Source organism: Octopus bimaculoides, chromosome 23 (assembly GCF_046866305.1).
Source record: "Octopus bimaculoides isolate indiv1 chromosome 23, ASM4686630v1, whole genome shotgun sequence".
NCBI lineage: Eukaryota > Metazoa > Mollusca > Cephalopoda > Octopoda > Octopodidae > Octopus > Octopus bimaculoides.
The window spans coordinates 10,435,970-10,459,115 of NC_142950.1; the positions used below are offsets into that span (position 1 = coordinate 10,435,970).

Consider the following 23,146-nt stretch of genomic DNA (forward strand, 5'->3'; position numbering starts at 1 on the left):
ATATACATATATATACATATATATAATAATATTAGGGATAAAATCAAAAATTACAGGTAAAAACTCAATTAAAATCATTTTATTAAAAATATGTGACTGTGGATTTTCATCGATGAGTTCATGAACCTTGGTTCTTTTCCCTAAAAACTATATATATATATATATATATATATATATATATATATATATATATATATATATATATATATATGTATGTATGTATGTATGTATGTATTTACATATACATTCTTATATGTATATTTATATATATAATATAGAGACCGACAGAGAAGCCAGACAGACAAACGGAGAGAGAGCTGTTTCTCACATATGTATACCACATACAATACTTTCTTTCTAAGTTTTAAGACGTTAATGTGGGATTTGAAAAAAAATTGGCTGTTATTTCTCGCGAAAGTCGCCTTCTGCATATCCGACAGAGAAGATCTGTATGAAACACCGGTTACTTTATTTGTTTTTTATTTATTTATAAATATAAAAGTAGCCTCCCTTTGTCACGGGGTGGCGCCAGTTTATCCGACACCGGAAGTTGCATGTCGACTCAACTTTTTCTAAAAACATGGAAGACGACGGTGTGGACCTTTCTGGTGAACAAGTTGAGAAGTTGATTCACTTTCAGGTAAAACAAACCTTCGCACAATCTCCTCCATACTTCACTCCACGTCCCTAACACATTTTCTCTCCTCTTCCGCCAGCATTTTCCCTTTATTTACCCTCTTCTCTGCCTCTACAAGTATAATGTTGCAATCCAAAGACGCAGATACGCGCAGCTCTTGTTTATTTCCCTTGATTGAGAATCAAACCCCTTTCATTTCTTCTTTCTTTCTTTTCATTATTACTATTATTATTATTATTACTAATCAATCGATGATGGAGAAGTAGAGAATATAAAGCTCACCGCTCGTACGTTGTCGTTTAACTTTCTATAAATAGCAGCCAAATCTCCAAGCTACATCATTTCTCATATGAATCGCGATATATATATATATACACACACACATACATATATATACACATACATATATATATAAAAAAGAATAAAAGACAAAAATAAGAGATGCAAAATTTCAATTTCTATAGCGTACTTCGGGGTACATTGCTTCAGGCGGGATGGCCATAGCTTTTAATCATTGATAAATCTGCCTCTGCTTGATACTGGCCGACCTGTCGTTAAAGAGCATCATTATCCTATCATTCATTAAATGTGGAATTTATTGTGTTAATGCTTGTTTTTGTGGACTTTTTCATTTTGTTAGGTTTTTTTTTTTTTTTCATTTCCAGTCATTTGTCTACAAACAAGCATTGTTAAATTACATACATACATATTGTATCCTGCAAATAACCTTACTTTATTATAACAAGTTATTATAACAAGTATTCGCAAAACAATACTCAATAAATAGCTTTATTTCGGTACAATAGTGTGGGTGTAAGCATATATACACTAACACATTGCATACATGTATACACACACACACACACACTAATTACATATATGTGGCTAGATATATCTGTGTCTGTGTGTGTTATACCGTTGATAAAAAATGATCAGCATGAGGTGTATTTTGCATGTATGTTAGTTTGTATTTCCATAGCTGACTGATGAGCCATTTAGCAAAAAGGAAAACTCCAGGATGGGTGGACGTATTACCATTAGATTAGGGTTAATGACTGGGCATGTATAAACCGGTGTCGCTTGATAGAAGAAGAAAAAAATAAGGTAAACTTCCGTTGCAGACTTTCCATTACATCCTCACACGCACGCATATACACATTTACACACTCTGTCTATTCTAAAAACACCCATTAATTACTTCTTTCATACATACATAGACATATACAGTCACATACTTTGTCTATTATTAAAAGGAAAAAAGACAATCAAAAAATTGATTATTCTGTTGTAGTGTAACGAATAGACCGGTACATTTCAACGTTATATTTGAGGTCTGTTTGTATATTGTTTACGGCGATTTTTCTCTGTCCGAAGGGCTTTTTTATTTTTAAACCCAATATTTATTTCTATCTATAGCATTATTGCATCGAGTTTCGCCGTTCCAAAAAAAGAGAATTATATGTAGATAAAAACATTGTTTTGTACCCAAGCAAAAATAATTCTCAAATATTCCGCAAAAATGTAAACCATACATATATATATATAAGCTTCCAGGCTAATATTACCTGTAGACAATGTTTTATGAGTTTTTTTTTGTTTTTGTTTTTTACGTGGAAAAATAGCCGCAAACAGTGCAACTAGTTTGTTTGCCAAAAGCATCATTAATAAACCTTGGACAGGATATAAGAAACCATCATAAGAATTAAAATCTGTAACCAAATGAGGATTACTTGAATCGAAAGATCAGATGACCAGTTGCTAATTGATGTGGCGGGGTGGATGGGTGACTGGATTTGATAATATTTTTAAAGTCGAATAGGTTTCTTTATCCGTTCGGAGAGAGAATGTGAGTTTTAGACAGAATTTTTGTTTGAAGATGTTTCTTAATTTGTCGGATAAAAATTCTTTGACGTCTCGTCTGCTCGTGATCCTTTTGCGTTCTGTGTTCACGTCCCGTCCAGATCAACTTATTACTTCGTTCAGTCTTCCGGCGGGGAGGCGGGTGATTGAGTAAATAGCTGTTCAATTACTGCGGTCGGTTTGATATTCCTCAAAACATTTCTATAATGGAATTATCTTTTTACTTGTTTAAGTCATTGGACTGCGGCCATGCTGGGGCACCGCCTTGAAGGGTTTTTTGTCGAACAAACAAATCAACTTCGGCACTTATTCTGTAGTGCCGAACCGCTAAGTTACAGGGATGAAAACAAACCAACACCAGTGGTGGGAGACAGTCATTCTATATATTTTTTTTACTTTAACAAATCGACCCCAGAACTTACTCTTTGTAATCTTAGTACTTATTCTATCAGTCTGTTTTGCCGAACCGCTAAGTTACGGGGACGTAAACACACCAACATCGGTTATCAAGCGATGGTGGGAGGACAAACAGAAACACAGACACGCATAAATGTGTGTACGTGTGTGTATATATATATCATCATCATCGTTTAACGTCTGTTTCCCATGGGTTGGACGGCTCGACTGGGGTCTGGGAAGCCAAGAGGCTGCACCAGGCTCCGGTCTGATCTTGCAGTGTTTCTACAGCTGGATGCCCTTCCTAACACCAACCACTCCAAGAATGTAGTGGGTGCTTTCTACATGCCACCGGCACAGAGGCTAGAATGGGCTGGCAACGACCACGTTCAGACGGTGCCTTTTACGTGCCACTGGCACAGGGATCACAACTACAATTTCCATTTGATTTTGATGTACTTGGCTCAATAGGTCTCCTCAAGCATAGCATGTCGCCCTATGAAGGGCATGCAGCTGTAGAAAATCTGCCTCAGTAAACTCCATCTGACCTATGCAAGCATGGAAAAAGTGAAAGATTATGATATCATTCGTAACCAGTAAATAAATGAAAAGATATCCCTTCTGCCAATCTTTTGATTGGCTGCTTAGGATGAAGATGGAACCAATTGATAGTATTCATTATCATTTGATGTCTATCTTCCTTGCTGGCATGGGTTGAGGGGTTTGACAGAAGCCAGCAAGGCTAGGAGCTGCCCCAAGTTCCATTGTCTGTTTTGGCATGGTTTCTATGACCGGATGCTCTTTCTAATGCCAACCAATTTACAGAGTGTATTGGGTGCTGTTTATGTGGTTCCAGCAAGGTCACCAAGTACCTTGCAAGACAAAGACCCCCTCATCTGGGAGGTAATAGGGATACTATTAAGTGAGTGTGGCTTTGTGCCAGTTGAGAGATTTAAGATGCTGAGTAGATATACGTGGTTATCCTAGTTGGAAAACAAAGGAGAGTGATAGTGAGAGAGATGATGGCAGAGATGCTGTTGCTGTTTAATTATCAGGATTTCAAACACCCTATGACCCTTACTATGGCTATACTACCAGAAACATTCTGGGAGGTTTTTTTGCTGGATATTTTATTGAGATTATGCATTATATTTTGTGAATTGGTTGGTGGTAGGAAGCATGGTAGAACCCATGCTAAAGCAGATGGTGATGCTCAAGTCATTGGGTCCTGTTGAACTGTCCCATTTATGCCAGCATGGACAGCAAATGTTAACCCATTACCTACCAGTGATCTCATATGAGATCACTTAAAAATGACAAATTTCGTAATTATCTGTCAATATTTACACACATCTAACCTTTTTGCTATATCTACTAGGTATATTTCTCTGATATTCAAATGAGGTTTGCTAAATTTTCACCCAATATCTCGCTTATTTCTATTTAAAATGTTATTTTGATCATTCTAGCATGTTTCTAAGGCTGTTTTATGCTAGAAATCAAAGTTTCATAAAAAAAATTCCAGTTAATAGAATTATGGGAGGTCATGGGTTAAATGATGTATGTGGCTTTGGTTGCAGACTAAGGAGTGGAACTTCACTTATTTCAGAATTTACTCTACTCTTCATCCTCTTCCACAAGTGCTCTCCATAATTCAAAACTATTCTTTTATTCTTTTACTTGTTTCAGTCATTTGACTGTGGCCATGCTGGAGCACTACCTTGAAGGGTTTTAGTCAAACAAATTGACCCCAGGACATATTTTTTATGCCCATTACTTATTCTATCGGTCTCTGTTGCCAAACCACTAATTTACAGGGATGTAAACACACCAACACCAGTTGTCAAGTGGTGATGAGGGGACAGACACAGTCACACATACATGCGTGTGTATATATATCAGTTTCTGTCTACCAGATTCACTCACAAGGCTTTGGTCAGGCCAAGGCTATAGTAGATGACACTTGCTCAAGGTGCATGCAGTGAGACTGAACATGAAACCATGTGGTTGGGGAGCAAGCTTCTTACATACAGCCATGCCTGTGCCAATATACCTCCATATATTGTTATAGATCCAGGCATGGATGTGTGGTTAAGAAGTTTACTTCCCAAATACATACCTTCAGGTTCAATTCCACTGTATTGCACCTTGGGCAAGTTTTTTTTTCTACTATAACCCTAGGCTGACCGAAACTTTGTGGATTTGATAAACAAAAACTGAATGAAGCCTTTTGTGTGTAAATGTTTGTCTCATTGTCTTGACATCACATGATCATTGTAAATCATTGGTTCTCAACTGGGGTCCATATAAGATTTTTAAGGTCCTACACAAGCGAATTAGTAAATTGGGTCCTCAGTAGTATTTTATAGGTTCATGAAAATAATTCTGCTTTGGCTGTATTTATCTCAAGAAGCAGCGAGATTTCTTTCTCTGATGTTTTACATAGTTCATCCTATACAAGTGGAATGTATGATAAACAAAATGGGAATTTTGAAAGCAGTATCTATAAAACTAGTTTTTAACCCTTTTGCATTCAGATTATTCTGTGAAACATAATGCTTATTTATTCAAATTGTGCTGCTTCTAGATTTCAAAGATGGGATTGTATATTTTTTCAATGACCTTGTAAAAGTAGGCATGAGAAGCTGAATTTGGTCAGTTTGAAGAGAAAACATGTAAAATATTTAACCCTTTTGAGACACATGGTGTTTTGGTATGTGTAGCCAAAATGCTTTTTCTGTTGAGATTGAAAATGGTGGGTGCATGTAGAAAACAAAGGATAAAGTACCTCAAACTACTTTAGTCGTATGTAAAACTATATATATATATATATATATATATAATATAATTTATATCTACTGAAAGACAATCCCTGATTGGCTATTACACTTCCAAACAGTTGTTTCATCAGGCCATTAGATTGGCCCCAAAGTCTTTTCAGCTTGTATCAGGCTGATCAATTGGCCCAGGTGTCCCAAGAGAATTAAATACTAAAGGGTTAAACATCAACAGGCTATGGGTTCCAGAAGAATAAAACAGTAATCAAAGGGGTCCAGAAATATTTTTTTTTTAATAGTTGGAAACCACTGTTGTAAATGAATGTTATTCATTATCATCATCATCGTTTAACATCTGCTTTCCATGCTAGCATGGGTTGGACGATTTGACTGAGGACTGGCAAACCAGAAGGCTACACCAGGCTCCAATCTGATCTAGCAGAGTTTCTACAGCTGGATGCCCTTCCTAACACCAACCACTCCGAGAGTGTAGTGGGTGCTTTTACGTGCCACCGGCACGAGGGCCAGTCAGGTGGTACTGGCAATGGCCACGCTCAAAATGGTGGTTTTTTTTTTTACGTGCCACCTGCACAGGAGCCAGTCTAGCAGCACTGGCAACGACCTCGCTCGAATGTTTTGTTCACATGCCACCAGCACAAGTGCCAGTCTCTCTTAGCTCTTAGATCCTCCAGTGCTGTCAGCACAACAGGCAATGAACCTTCTCCAGACATCCCAGTTACTCTTCTTCCTCTTGGCTCCACTTGATCCGACTCCTACCAGTATCATATCATTCCAGAATGTACTGCTCCTCGTCCTCATCTCAGTCTTTTTTTCTCTTCCAATGTCCACTCTATCACAGTGATTGCATGGCCATTTGTTTTGATTACCCTATGGTAATCAAAACAAATGGCCAGTAAGCCTTTTCCACTGCTTAGTCACTCTGTCCTGTAATCTTCCTCTGTCTGCTCTTCTCGTCACCTCTTTGTTTCTCACTCTGCCCTTGTAAGAGATGTCCAGAATTGAACATCTGCTCAACTGTAAATGAGTACCAGCTGCATACTTACTGACTCGTCTCTCTCTCTCCCCACTACAGCTGTCATATCTAGGATGTACTGCTGAGATCATGGGTGAGGAGCAGTTGTTTATGCCTGTCCATGACGATGTAGGAATCTAAAACAATTAGCAAAAACTTGACTTGTTAGAAACAACAGTTAAATATTGTTCAAATAACAGCTGGGTGTCGTGTGTCTTTTGCCCAGGTACTTCATTTCACTCTGATCCAGTCTACTTAGCTAAGACTGAGTACCAGCTGTGTACTGGTGCGACCCTTTCTCACTCCAACAGTACCCACCAGGTAATGAGTTGTAGAGCCAAGAGGGTGTTTATGTCTTCTCCACGACGACACAGGCACCTAACACAAGCATGGCACATACCACCAGGTCACTCTGACTTGCGAGTGACGGCTATGCTGCACGTGTTAATTTCATAAGTAGGAGTTCATTTGGTTGAACAAGTGAAGACTGATAAAGTATTCGACACCATTGTTTGCTAGGTTAATAAACCTCTCAACATTCCCACTTCAAGTAACCAGGAAGTATTGCTAGTATTACTTCGTTATGTGCTTGTTATGTTTTAAGATAATTAGCATTAAACATGCACACACACTGTACAGTTTGTTTACCTCTTCACTAGATAGCTACATTGATAGGAAGTATACAGATATACAATATGTACACACACACAGGGGTTGGACAAAATAATGGAAACTACTTATAATTTCAAACAAATTAATTTTAATATGGGGTAGAACCGCCTTTGGCAGTAATTACAGCTTGAATTCTATGAGGTATGGACTTGTACAAAGTTTGAATTGTTTCCAAAGGAATTTTTGTCCATTCTTCAGCTAAAACAGTCTCCAGTTCTTGTTGTGATGATGGTGGAAGATACCAACTCTTTACTAGTTTTTCTAAAATGCACCATAAATGTTCAATAATATTGAGATCTGGGGACTGTGGTGGCCAGATAAGATGTTCAACTTCACTAGAATGTTCCTCGTGCTATTCAGTAACAAATTTAGCTGTGTGAATTGGTGCATTATCATCCTGAAAGATTGCGTTTTCCTCCGGAAACAGTTCTGCAACCATAGGATAAATTTGATAAGATAAAATGCTTAAATAGTCTTGACTATTAATTCTGCCATGAAGGGAAACCATTGGGCCGGCAGATTTCCAAGATATAGCTCCCCAGATCATCACAGATCCTCCTCCATGTTTAACAGTTGGAAGAAGGCAGTCTGGTTCAAATGCTTCTTTTGGCTGTCTCCACACGTATACTCGGCCGGTGGTCAGAAATAAGGTAACGGATGGCTCGTCCGAGAAAATAGCATTCTTCCACTGCTCTAGGGACCACTTCTGTAGGTTTTTACTACATTCTAAACGCTTTGCAACGTTTGTTTTTGAAAGTGGTGGTTTTCTGATTGCAACCCTCCCATGAAATCCGACTTTGTGCAGCTCCCGGTAAACAGTTTTTGTGGAAACTGGGTTCTTGAGGTGGTCATTAAGCTCTGCATTAATTTTGGGAGCTGTACTTTTGTGATCCTTTTAAACAATTCGCGTAAGAGTCTGACGGTCCCTATTTGAAAGTTTTGTTTTGATGAGGAAGTTTTTCCCTCTTTCTCAAAAGCTGTCATTACTTTCAAGACAGTGCTTCTTGACACACCAAGCATTTCTGCTGTCTTCATTACACTAGCACCTGCCATACAAGCACCAACAAGATCAACCTTATCTAAGGGCTGCGATTGGTTGGGTTGCGCTCTAGCGCGCGATTGAACAAGAGACAAAAATACGCCAACAGGGTCCAAAGATGCGGCCAAAGGCTAGCTGTTATCTGCTACATCCGCACTCATGTATATATAACAGAGAGAGAGAGAGAAGCACGCTACCAATATATATAAAAAAAACTCTTTAAACATACTTATATATATATATATATATATATATATATATATCTCGCATGCGTACGAACAGCCATGCTACATGGCAGTGAAACATGGGCTGTAACTGCTGAGGACATACGTAAGCTCGCAAGGAATGAAGCCAGTATGCTCCGTTGGATGTGTAATGTCAATGTGAATACCCATCAGAGTGTAAGTATCTTGAGAGAATATTTATATTCAGCCTCTTTCTTTTGGCTATTTCATCATGTTGAACTATTAATCCCTACACATTTTTTTCTCTCTCCATTTTTTTTCCCCCTCTCAATCATTTTGGTCAAAGAGTGTAAGCTTGAAATGTCAAAGACATTTCCATTCTCCCCAAGTATTAAACTAATCCACCTGCTTGTTTTTCCTTCACCTGTTATCTTTTGTTTTCTGTAAATTTGATACATACATATATATATATATATATATCATCATCATCATCATCGTTTAACGTCCGCTTTCCATGCTAGCATGGGTTGGACGATTTGACTGAGGACTGGTGAAACCGGATGGCAACACCAGGCTCCAATCTAATTTGGCAGTTTCTACAGCTGGATGCCCTTCCTAACGCCAACCACTCAGAGAGTGTAGTGGGTGCTTTTACGTGTCACCCGCACGAAAACGGCCACGCTCGAAATGGTGTCTTTTATGTGCCACCCGCACAAGCCAGTCCAGGGGCACTGGCAACGATCTCACTCGAAAATCCTACGGGAGCCAGTCGGGCGGTACTGGCAACGGCCACGCTCAAAATGGTGCATCTCATGTGCCACCCGCACAAGAGCCAGTCCAGGGGCACTGGCAACGATCTTACTTGGCTTTCCGGGTCTTCTCACGCACAGCACATTTCCAAAGGTCTCGGTCAGTAGTCATCGCCTCGGTGAGGCCCAATGTACGAAGGTCTTGCCTCACCACCTCAGCCCAGGTCTTCCTGGGCCTACCTCTTCCACGGGTTCCCTCAACTGTTAGGGTGTGGCACTTTTTCACACAGCTATCCTCATCCATTCTCACCACATGTCCATACCAGCGCAATCGTCTCTCTTGCACACCACAACTGATGCTTCTAATGTTCAGCTTTTCTCTCAAGATACTTACACTCTGACGGGTATTCACATTGACATTACACATCCAACGGAGCATACTGGCTTCATTCCTTGCGAGCTTACGTATGTCCTCAGCAGTTACAGCCCATGTTTCACTGCCATGTAGCATGGCTGTTCATACGCATGCGATATATATATATATATATATATATATTTATATATATATATACATACATACATATATACATACAGAGAGAGAGAGACACACACACATACATGTCTGCTTTTGCCTTGCTAGTATAGGTTGGATAAAATCTCTGGAACCAGTATTCTATGGTTGGGTACCCTTCCTATCACCAACTCTCACCTGTTTCCAAAGTATCGTAATATTTCCTCATGACCAGACATGTTTTCACAGAATATTGGAAATGAATGGACAATCACTTACAACTCGCATGATGTCAGGACTAGGAAATACAAACAAACATGCATACATACATCATACATACCTATATACATGCATAATAGTAAAACATATTCTCCAGACCTTTTTCCTACCGACTACCTCTTTTTCAAACACCTTGGTTTCCTGCAGAACTATAATATAAAACTATAATATAAAATTGTGTTTATTCTTATTTCTCATATATATATATATATATATATATATGGCCTAGTGGTTAGGATGTTGCTCTCACAATTGCGAGATTGTGATTTCAAATCCTAGACCATGTGGTGCATTGTGTTGTTGAGCAAAACGCTTCCATCTTGCTTTGCTTCGCAATAACTTTGACCCCTGACGACGCATGGTACACTGCGCACCTGTTCAGGTAACACCAATTTGATAGAGGGAGTGAGGTAATGTATGGCACGTACATTTGATTACTATAAACAGATCATTTGTGCAGGTTGTTCGGCAAGAGCTAAACACTCGTATGTCATCTTCAATGGGAGAGCCCATCCTATATGTAACCTACACCAATGTTGCATAACAAGCCCACTCAAAGTACCTTGGATTGTAGGGCGACATGCCATGCTTGAGGGGACCTATTGAGTCAAGTACATCAAAATCAAATCAAATCACAATCAAATGGAAATTGTAGTTGTGGTCCCCATGCCAGTGGCACATAAAAAGCACCATCAAAACATGGTCAATACCAGTGTCACCTTCACTGGCTTCTGTGCTGGTGGCATGTAAAAATCACCATCCGATCATGGTCGATGCCAGCCCCCTCTGGCCCCTGTGCCAGTGGCACATAAAAAAAAGCACCCACTACACTCTCGGAATAGTTGGCGTTAGGAAGGGTATCCAGCTGTAGAAACACTCCCAGATCAGACTGGAGCCTGGTGCAGTCTCCTGGCTTCCCAGACCCCAGTTCAACCGTCCAACCCATGGCAGCATGGAAAACAGACATTAAACGATAATGATAGATCGTTGACCAAACACCATTCAATTTTTTTTCTCCATGTTTTTCTCCTTGTTTTCTCCATATTCTTTCTGTTGAAGAGCGTAGCTCGAAACGTTAAAGACTTTCAGTATTCCCGAGCATCAAACTAATACATCCTTTTGTTGTTTACACCACCTGTCCTCGCCTGTTGTTTTTTTTCGTACATTCTCCCATATATATATATATATATATATATATATATATATATATATATATATATATATATATATATACACACACACACACACACACACACACACACACACATATATATTCCAACCCCTGCCAGCATAGTAAACAGGCATTAAATGAAAGGATTATGCATATAAGTGGTGACCTTCTTTCAGTTTCCATCTACCAAATCCACTCACAAGCTTTTTGGTTAACCTGGGGCTCTAGTATAAGTCACTTGCCCAAGGTGTCACACAGTAGAACTGATTCTGAACCCATGTAGTTCAGATACAGAATTAACCACATAGCCATACTTATGCCTAATGCCCACGCCTGCATCTCTCTCTCCCTATTAAATGATGATGATGAAGATGATGTATAAACTGAAGCAATGTGAAATGGAATGTCTTGCTCAAGGACACAACACACAGCCAGGAATTGAACACATGACCTTACAGTTGTGGGCCAAATACTCCTGACCACTGTCACACACACACACACACACACACACACACGCATGCATATACAGATGCTTTGATATGCTGTTTCCTTTATTGTTTTCATATCATGGCTCTCTATCATTTTTTACTATATATATATATATATATATATATATATATAAAATTTAGATTCAAGTTGAATATGGTACTTAAGTTTAGGCACCAGAATTAAGTATGGTATTATCCATACAATTCCAAAATAAGGTGTTTAAAATCAAAATAAGCAACAAAATCAAACTTCTAGATCAAGTTATGAAGATCTTTGGGAAAGTCATTGCCCAATTGATCTGTGATTGATTAAACCTGGATGAGGTTCAGTTCTGCCTTGTCTCTGGAAAAAGCTTCCTCTTGAGACAGCTACAGGAGAACTACCTGGCTAAGAATAAACCACTACACTTAGCTTTCATTGATTTGGAGAAAGCTTTTGACAAGGTACCACTTTCAGTAATCTTGTAAGCTCTGAGGAAACTAGGAATAGATGATTGGTTTGTGCTGACTGTTCAAGCTGTCTACAAGGATGCAGGAAGTGGAGTGAGAGCTAGCAGTGACTTTATTGATGAATTTAGCCTGAAGGTAGGAGTCCATCAGGATTCAGCCCTCACTCCTTTCTTATTTGCCAGGAAATTTCTGTATGCTGATGATTAGTTCTCATAGCTGAATCCATAGTGGAATTAGAGAAGAAATTCCAGGCATGGAAGCTAAACCTTGCTGCCTTAATAATAATAATAATTTCTACTAAAGGCACAAGGCCTGAAGTTTGGGGGAAAGGACTAGACAATTGGATCGATCCCCACTGTTTCACTGGTACCTAATTTGACTCTGAAATGAATGAAAAGCAAAGTCAACCCCGGTGGCATTTGAACTCAGAATGTAAAGACGGACAAAATACTGCTAAGCATTTTGCCTGGTGTGCTAACGATTCTGCCAGCTTGCTACCTTGTTTTTTTTTTTTTTCTTTTTCATATCCTTATCTTGACACACATGATGGTTGTAAACAAGTATAACCACATCCTTACATTGTTCAGTATTTCCTTACTTTTTTTTTCATTTTGTAAGACAGTTGAGGGAAATTTGGTTGCTATCTCAACAAGCTGGTCAAGTAACTACACTGTGTTTTTTTTGTTTGTTTGTTTTTTTTGCTGGTTCATGTAACGATATCATCATCATTCAGTTTTTTACATGTTTTCCCTACATGGATTGATGGGGTTTTGCCTCAGACTGGGTGCATTTTAGCATTTTATTGACTGTGTTATTGATACAAATGTTAGCTATGGCACGAGTTAAGAGCCCCTTCTAAACTCCCACTTGTGCTGCAAGCTTTTTAATTTCAAGGTTCTGAGAAATGAAGACCAAGACTAGTTTTTTTTTTCCTTTTAGCTGCTTCTCTTACTATCTCACAATTTCAATTATGTTTTATTCTTATTTTGTTGGGGTTTTTTTTGTTTTTTGCAGGACCTTACGATGATAGAGGATTTGCATCGCTGTAAAGTAATTTTGGAGCGATATCAATGGAATATAGAGGTAACTAAATGTTTCTATGGAAACCCTTTCTCTGTTTTCAGTGCTATGTATAAACCACAAACCACTTCTGCCTACCAATCAATCGATCAATAAGCCAACCAGCAGATCATGATGGATAGTAGGAAGTTAAGTAGAACTGGAGGCAGTATTTTCACCAGATTGACGGGACTTTGCACCAGCCACTGATTTGGTCTGTGGCATTCAGCAAGCTGTCCCTCAGGAATTCCCAGTTGCCATCTGTCACAAGTCTGTAGCTCCTCCTCCCATTTCATCAAATTTCTCAATTAGGGTGTCCCTAAATCTCTGATCATATGAAGGGTCCTTAAGCTCCCCAATCCTTCTTTTCCAGATTGGTTTACTTCTTGACATCATTCTGGCCTGGAGTCTAAAATTGCTAATGACTAGTCTATGCTGGTGAAGTACATTCTTCACCAGGGGTGGGTCTTTGTATTTAGGAGCAACCATGCATCCTGCTGTCTGGTCTTGTCTTTTTTTTTTTAACTTCAATTAAAAATGAGAACAAACAACAGCTCTCAGCAACACTTTTAACTATGAGTCCTAAACAGTGCAATGTGATCAGTCCTCTATTTTTAATATTTTTATGTTATTTTCCTACACGTGTTATTCATTACTGTTTTAACCCTTTAGCACAGAGGTTCTCAACCATTTTTTATTTATGGACCCCTTTGATTACTATTTTATTCTGGTGGACCCCCAGTCATTCAATGTTCAAAAATTAGTTTTATAGAAACTTCTTTCAAAATTCCTATTTTGTTTTACACGCATTAACCTCTGTAATTTGAACTATGTAAAAATGTTAGAGAAACAAACCGAGCTGTTGCTTGCATTACATAGTAATACATACACCTATAAAACTAAATTTTTTTCAACGGCCCTTTAAAATACTATTGTGGATCCCAAATTTACTATTTTGTTGCATGGACCCCCAAAAATCTTATATAGACCCCGGTTGAGAACTTCTGCTTTAGCATTTAAACTAGCTATATCCAGCCTAAAATTTTCTTCACGGTTTACGTTCAAACTGGCTAGATCTGGCCTCTCACATCTACCTAACAATATCACTAAAAATAAGCAATCACATCATTGAAAAATCAAGGTTACGTGATAATGCATGATTGTTTCAAACCAATATGAATATATAAGCATTGCATTTGACAGAGTAATCTGAACACTAAAGGGTTAATGTGGAGGGTTCTGTGGAGATTACATTTAGGCTATTTTCGGTATACCGGGAACACGGTGTGATAGGATTAAAACATCTGACAAATGGGTCAGTGTTGAATTAGCAATGCCAAATAGGCAGGGCCAAAATGACTGTGCTGAAACCTCTGACTCCTCAAGGCGGTGGTGTACAGTAGGATTGAACTCAGAACCATTTCACTGCGAACCACACAGCCATGTTTGTGCTCATATACACTCATGCACATACCTACACGCATGCATGCAGCTAACAACATCTGGCATTCCGTTGGTTACGACAGCAAAGGTTCCCGTTGATCTGATCAACAATACAGTCTGTTTGTGAAGTTAACATGCATATAGGTGAGCACTGCACAGACATGCATACCCACTGCACTGCACCTTGGGCAAGTGTCTTCTTGTCCAAGCCCTGCAAGTGGAGTTGATGTAAAAGATACTTGGAAATACCCAACTTTACAACTTTCTAGAACTTAGTTCTCAGGGAGAGTCAGCATCATACAGAATGTGACAAGGCTGGTCCTTTGAAATACAGGTACAACTAATTTTTGCCAGCTGAGTGGCAAAACATTGAGCGCGATCGTTTCCAGCTTTGCCTTACTGGCACTCGTGCTGGTGGCATGTGAACAAAACATTGGACTGACTCCTGTGCAGGTGGCACGTAAAAAAACACCATTTGAGCGTGGCCGTTGCCAGTACCGCCAGACTGACCCTTGCGCCGGTGGCACGTAAAAAGCACCCACTACACTCTCGGAGTGGTTGGCGTCAGGAAGGGCATCCAGCTGTAGAAACTTTGCCAGATCAGATTGGAGTCTGGTGTAGCCATCTGGTTCGCTAGTCTGCAGTGAAATCGTCCAACCCATGCTAGCATGGAAAGCGGACGTTAAATGATGAAGCAATGTGAAATGAAATGGCTTACTCAAGGACACAACACACCGCCAGGAATTGAACACATGACCTTACAGTTGTGGGCCAAATACTCCTAACCACTGTCACACACACACACACACACACACATGCATGCATATACAGATGCTTTGATATGCTGTTTCCTTTATTGTTTTCATATCGTGGCTCTCTATCATTTTTTACTTCCAGTCAGCTGTCACAGACACACTAAACGAACGTGATGTCGTGGATGCCCATTTTTCAACCCCGGTCCAACCGAATAACACTGAACCTCGGATGCCAAGCATGAACTTAACACCCCGAGACCAACAGTAAGTTCAATTCCAACCTCTGTGTTCAAATATGCATTTGAATTTACTGTATTTAATCATGTATGAGTCCTACCCCTAATATAGCGTTAAATCTTGGTTCAAAATTTTTCCCCTTCATATTCAAACTTACCTCGTATATAAACTGCACCCCAGTTTTTAGAGTTAAAACCAGGTATATCTATATTAGTGCTACCTATAAGTGAGTAAATCTATCATCCTCTCTCCCTTTCTCTCATTCCTCCACTTTTATTCATTTCCATATCTTTAATCATAATATAAGTGTGTTTTTTTTTGTCTGTCTTGCTGCCATTTTAAATTCTTAATTTAATGCCTTTTTTTTTTTTTTTTTCCTGCCACTTTCTCTTCCAGTGTCTATGTAACCACATCATCAGGCCCCCAAGGAGTAGTGCAATGGATGTCGTATGCATTCATGCTTCCATTTCGATATTTTTTCACCACAGTTTTCAATATTTTAAAATTTGCATGTAAGTATTCAACTAACTCTCCAATACTCTCTTTACTCTTACTGCTTTACTTGTTTCAGTCATTTGACTGTAGCCATGCTGGAGCACCGCCTTTAGTTGAGCAAAGCGACCCTAGACTTATTCTTTGTAAGCCTAGTACTTATTCTATCGGTCTCTTTTGCCGAACCACTAAGTTACGGGGACGTAAACACACCAGCATCGGTTGTCAAGTGATGTTGGGGGGACAAACATATACACACGCATACATATATATATATATATATATATATATACACACACGACAGGCTTCTTTCAGTTTCCGTCTACCAAATCCACTCACAAGGCTTTGGTCAGCCCGAATGGGAATGAACCCAGTGGGAATGAACCCAGAACATTTTTAAAAGATTTTTTAGATTACATTAAAAAAAAAAAGAAATTTCCCCCTCGTTAGTCTTCTATGCTTACAGGTTATGCTGGTTTGAAAATTAGTGCATATATTGCCATTTGTCTTAATACAAGTCCACTGACAGCTTAACTGATAAGTTATCAAGTATAGAGAACAGTGGAGAGCCTGCAGTTTGTATCCTGTCATTGACACTGTACTGTGTTCTTACCCAACATAACAACTTCTATAGGTAAAGCCAAAAGGGTTGAATCCAACTGGTCTCATTTAACCTTTCCTATTGACATAAAACTAGGCAAGATGTTGGGTCACCCTGCTTTCATTTATTCAATTCCTTGCCATTAATACATCTATCTACATCATCATCATCGTTTAACGTCTACTTTCCATGCTAGCATGGGTTGGACGATATGACTGAGGACTGGCAAGCCAGAAGGCTGCACCAGGCTCCAATCTGATTTGGCAGTTTCTACAGCTGGATGCCCTTCCTAACGCCAACCACTCAGAGAGTGTAGTGGGTGCTTTTTACGTGCCACCAGTACGAAGGCCAATCTATCTAATATATATATATAGTATGAGTGAGTGGACAAACAAAAAAAAAGACACACTCAACACATTTGATTCAGACTCCATGCAACTTTAATTGCACGGGGTCAAATCAAATTATTTTAAATAATCACACACGCACGTAGGGTATAAACCCTCTTTGTTCATGAATGATCATGGAATTGTACCTAGAAAGTTAACCCTCCAAGGTACAAACCTGGACAAGGTTGTTTATGGAAGACCAGCAGTTGTCCATGTATACCAGCCTCTCCTCTCCATGCCACAGATATTATCCAAGGGAAAGGCAAACACCTATACGGTTTGGCACCCATGACATTGCAACTCGTTTCTGCAGCTGAGTGAAGTGGAGCAATGTGAAATTAAAGTGTCTTGCTCAAGAACACAACACTCTGCCTGGTCCAGGAATCAAACTCACTACCTCATGATTGTAAACTCAACTCTCTAACCACTGGACCTTTGCCTTTCCCTTGGATAGCATTGGTGGAAAGGGTTATTATTTCTGGAAGTTCAACCTTGTGAAGGAGATGGTGTTTTGAGGTAGAACTTGTCCAACCCATGCCAGCATAGAAAAACGGATAATGCATGCATTCAGACATATAACGATGTATATTATCTGTTTTGCTAATTAGTATTTCTTTCCTTTTCCAGACAGACTGTTTTGGCCAGACCCAAGACAAAGTAAGTACTTCTTTCTAGACTATTTTCACTGTCACATTTTATTTTTACAGTCCAACGTTGTCAGGAAATGGAAATTTGTCTGTTGATATTTAGCCCACAATCCAACTGACTACTAGCAGAGAAGTTCCTTCCATAACCATCCTGTCAGTTTTTTGCTTTTTTGCAGAATTACGTTATGTAATACCTCTTTTATTCTTTTCATTATTTAATATATTTTCCAAGACACCACGGTTTAATTTTAGGGAGAATTGGCTGCAAATTAAGTAACCATATAGAGGTTTCCCTTTTGTCACTTTATTGCTGTTATAGTTGAGTGACCATTCTCACCCCCTGGCTGATGTTGAGCTGTAAATACACATAACATTTGCACATGGTCACCAGATTTGGTTGTTATTGTTGGCACTCCGTCGCTTACGACGTCAAGGGTTCCAGTTGATCCGATCAATGGAATAGCCTGCTCATGAAATTAACATGCAATCTCTGAGCACTCCACAGACACATGTACCCTTAACGTAGTTCTCGGGGATATTCAGCGTGACACACAGTGTGACAAGGCTGACCCTTTGAATTATAGGCAGTAAGAGTGAGAGAAAGTTGTGGTGAAAGAGTACAGCAGGGTTCGCCACCATCCCCTGCCGGAGCTTCATGGAGCTTTAGGTGTTTTCGCTCAATAAACACTCACAATGCCCGGTCTGGGAATCGAAACCACGATCCTATAACCGCGAGTCCGCTGCCCTCACCACTGGACCATTGCGCCTCCACTACACCAGATTTGGTATGCATGCACAAACACATATGTATGTATGATGGACTCTCCCTTCGGTTTTGATGTACGAGGATCCAACAACTTACACTTTGTCAGTCACAATGCTTATGCTGAATGTGACATTTAAGTCCTGCCAACAATTTGCAAAGAAGCCCACAGATGTCGTGAGTATGAAGATTAGGGGTTAGTGCAGGTGGTGTACTTGCAGCCACTTTTCTCCATTGCCTTGCACCCCCAAGCCTGTTAATGCTGGTTAAAACGAAGTTTCTAATACCTCTTTGACATGATGTTACCCATTTTGTTTGCTTCAAAGGTGTTGTGAGCTATATCGATTGCTGAGAAGTTACTTTTCAGGTTGTCCTTATAGCTGAGCCATGGTTGACCAACATACCTGTGCCCACTATCAAGCTGGCTGTACATGAGGACTTGGGGTATTCTTTCATCACTCATTCTGACAACATGCTCAGCCCAGCGCAATTGCAGCTGCATGAAGAAGCTTTCAATTTCACCTATCTTACATGCATGCATGATACACACACACACACATGCAATGGTCTTCTTTCGGTTCTTGTCATGAAATCCATTCACAAGGCTTTGGTCGACCTTGTGGACTCTATTGTAGGAACACTTACCCAAGGTGCTGCACAATGGGACTGAACTTGAAACCACATGTTGGGAAGTAAACATACCCTGCACATATTTATGTTTAATGAAGAGGCATGGATTGTCTTTGTGTGTGTATAATACACACAGACACACGCATACACTAATATACATATCAGTCTTCCATGCAGTTCCATCTACTTTCATTTGTCTTTTATTTATTCTTAATTTTTTTCTTTTTCTTTCTTCCTTTCAGATGTTACTGATCCAGTAGGAGATGTTATGGCTTTCATTAATAAATTCAAAGACGATTTTGGTAACACACATCCTGTTTTCTATCAGGGGTCATATAGCCAGGTGAGTACAATTGTTTGTTTCTTTGTGTGTGGAAGTGGAAAAATGTCTGTGTGTGTGTGTGTGTGTGATTTCTATACTTTTAAACATTTTTTTCATGTGAGCTAGAATGTAACAGGAAAGAATCACAAGTTGGATTCTTCAAACCAGGCCAACTGGCAGGAAGCCTAGGGGTAAACCAAGTGCAAGATGGTCAGCTAATATCCATTGCCTCAGTTGGTCATGCTTGGAAATCCAGTCGGAAAGTGTAATGATGGCTGCTTCTTACTAAACCTTATGGAAGAGATACCTGAGGACTCTACTCCCTGGGGCCGATTTGTTTGACGAAAGGCGGTGCTCCAGCATGGCCACAATGTATACACATACACACACACACATACATATATGTGGTTAGGAAGCTTGCTTCCCAGCTACATGGTTTCGGGTTCAGTCCCGCCGCGTGGCACCTTGGGCAAGTGTCTTCTGCTATAGCCCCGAGCCGACCGAAGCTTTGTGATTGAATTTGGTAGGCAGAAGTTACTGCCGTGTGTGTATATATCTGTGTATGTGCTTGTACCTCTCTCCCAGAGAGAGTGAGAGAGGGATATATATATATATATATATATATATATATACACACACACACACACATTCACAATGGGCTTCTTCACAGTTTCCTCCTACCATACTCACTCACAAGACATTGGTCATCCTAAAATTATAACAGAAGACATTTGCTCAAGGTGCTGTGCTGTGGGACTGAACTCGAATACGCCTGTCTGTACTTGCCTAGAATATTTTTATTTATTTATTTACTTTTATTTTTTATTTGTTATTTTTATTTATTTATTTGTTTTGTATCTCTTTCAGGCAATCAACGATGCTAAGCGAGAACTGCGTTTCCTCCTCGTCTATCTCCACGACGACAGCATTAGGAACTCTGTGGTATTCTGCCGGTAAATTCTTTTGTTTGCTTGTACTCAGAAAATTGATTTTTTTTTTTTTTTCCTTTCATTGATTTCAGTCGTTGGATTGGGGCCACACTGGAGCACTACATCCAAGGGGTTTTATACTGACACCACTACTAAGTTTGCTACTTATATAATCAATCTCTATATCAAATGGCTGAGTTGCAGGTTTTCTTGTAATTCTATGAAAGCAGAACAAAATATTTAACTGTTAAAAAGTAAACCAACTACAACGCTCAAAATTAGCCCTTTAGCATTCAGATTATTTTTTCAAATGTAATATGTATTTATTCACATTGCTTTGAATTAATCATGAATTGTTTTGTAGCTTATTCCCAGACATCTCTTGAGAAGACCCTGCCCAAATCAGCGAAACTGAGTTCTAGAAGTGTTGTGTCCCCCACCCACACTTAGCAAGAAAATTTCTCACACCTCTACCACAACAAACCAAACTACATCTCTGCATCTCTTCTCTTCATCACATTTCTATTTCATGCCCTGGGCTTAACTCCCACTCCCCAATCCTGTCCTCTTGGCCCTGTGCCATTGTATCATTGCTCTCCGCTAGCTTCTGACCTATGTGTTCCACTATATCATTGCATATGCCCAGCACTTTGCCACCATCTCTATCCTGCTGTCTCCCTCTCTCTCTCCTTCTCCTGCACTCCCTTCAGGTTGGGTAACCATGTATTTCCTTTGCAGCAGCTCACCCGTTTCTGTCTTCATTCCTGATCTCTCTCTCTCTCTCTCTCTCTCTTTCCGGCCGAGTAACCTTGTACCTCCTCTACAGCAAGACACCTGTTTCTGTCTCTCTGCCTCACTATAACCTTTCATCATTCGACACAAGATCACCTCCTCCACTGCCCCCTCCCCTCTCAAAAGAGTTTTTTTTTTAATTTCTTTTTTGTCTTGCAAGTACTTGGTGACCCTGTCAGTGCAGGTACCTCTTAAAAGCACCCAATCCATACTATAAAGTGGTTGGTGTTTTGGAAGGGCATCCAGCTCTAAAAATATTGCCAAAACTGACCTCACCTGTTCTTGTGCCACATAAAAGGCACTAAGTCCACTCTGCTGAGTGGTTGATGTTAGGAAGGGCATCCAACTGTAAAAATCCTGTCAAAACAGTCACGGAAGGCGATGTTAAACAACGATGTTTTGTAGCATCAAACTTTTGATGATGTGACTGTTTATTCTTAGAATGACATTGTAGGGTATATGTGAGAGGCAAGATCTGGCCAGTTTGAACACAAAATAGGCAGAATATTTTGGCCGGATATGGCCAGTTTAAATGCTGAAGGGTTAAACCATCCAGCTCTTTAAAACCAAACTATCTGGTATACCAAAAACCAAACCAACCAACTATCCAATTCTTGAATGCCTCTCAAATTTTCCGCCTTGCCATCCATGTACTACAAAGAAATTTGTTTGATAGAGAGCAATTTTCTTCTTGTGGAAGGCAAGGTGTATGTTATGGATTAAATTATGAATATCAAAACATTTTCTTCTGATTTTTTTCAACTGGTTTTTCCTTGTTTGCTTCTTTCAGAGAAACGTTATGCAATCCTAATGTGGTTAACTTTATCAATTCCAAAGTGTTGTTTTGGGCATGCAATGTCAGCAGTCCCGAGGGATACAGAGGTAAGACAAAACACTCATTCTATTGTTGCCATTGTTGTTGTCTTCTGTCTTGATTTGCCAAACCACTAAATTATGGGTTTGTAAACAAATCAAAACTATCAAGAGGTGAAACGCAAATATAAACACACACACACATGTGCAGAGCCATATACACACATGCACACACACACATATGATGGGCTTCCACACAGTTTCCGTTCTGCCAAATTCACTCACAGAACATTGGTTAGCCTGATACTGTTGTAGAAGACAATGTGCAAGGTACCTCTCAATAGAACCAGACCCCAAAATCACTTGGTTGTAAAACAAACTTTTTAACCCCACAACCCCTTATCTTAGATTAAAGTATGTTCTTCTCTATGTAATAGGAATGGAAATAAACATAAGCACAGGCATGGCTGTGTGATAAGAAGTTTGCTTTCCAACCACATGGGTCTGGGTTCAGTCCCACTGCATGACACCTTGGGCAAGTGTCTTCTATATCCTTGAGCCAACCAAAGCCTTGTGATTGGATTTAGTAGATGGAAACTGAAAGAAGCTTGTCATATATATATATATATATATATATATATATATATATATATAGGAGAGTTTTGTAGTTCACTTGAAGCATTGTGTATTGTTTGTAAAGAATAAAAAGTTTTGAATGGTACACCAATGCACTATATTACAAAAAAATGGACTATATACCTGTTGTAATTTGGTTATCTATAGTCCGATGATATTTCGGAATACAATTCCTTCTTCAGATCTTCTTAGTTTCTGTCTACTAAAGCCAATCACAAAGCTTAGAACATTTAAGAACATCTGAAGAAGGAATTATATTCCGAAATATCATTGGACTATAGATAACGAAATTACAACAGGTATATAGTCCATATTTTTGTATTATAGTGCATTGTTGCACCATTCAAAACTTTTTATTCTTTCTATATATATATCATACACATGTATGTTT

The 23,146-nt window shown here is 39.3% G+C and overlaps 1 protein-coding gene across 1 annotated transcript in view; it reads left to right on the forward strand.

Moving 5' to 3' along the window:
- The first annotated feature begins 549 nt into the window (after nucleotides 1-549).
- Nucleotides 550-23,146, forward strand: part of LOC106879715 (FAS-associated factor 2) — a 31,462-nt gene continuing 8,865 nt past the window's right edge. Inside the window, exons 1-8 of the mRNA XM_089340688.1 lie at nucleotides 550-640; nucleotides 13,262-13,330; nucleotides 15,647-15,768; nucleotides 16,138-16,253; nucleotides 17,851-17,880; nucleotides 19,506-19,606; nucleotides 20,453-20,538; nucleotides 22,097-22,188. Of these exons, the coding sequence (XP_089196814.1) occupies nucleotides 581-640; nucleotides 13,262-13,330; nucleotides 15,647-15,768; nucleotides 16,138-16,253; nucleotides 17,851-17,880; nucleotides 19,506-19,606; nucleotides 20,453-20,538; nucleotides 22,097-22,188 (676 nt within the window). The 5' untranslated portion in view covers nucleotides 550-580. The remainder of the gene's footprint in view (nucleotides 641-13,261; nucleotides 13,331-15,646; nucleotides 15,769-16,137; nucleotides 16,254-17,850; nucleotides 17,881-19,505; nucleotides 19,607-20,452; nucleotides 20,539-22,096; nucleotides 22,189-23,146) is intronic.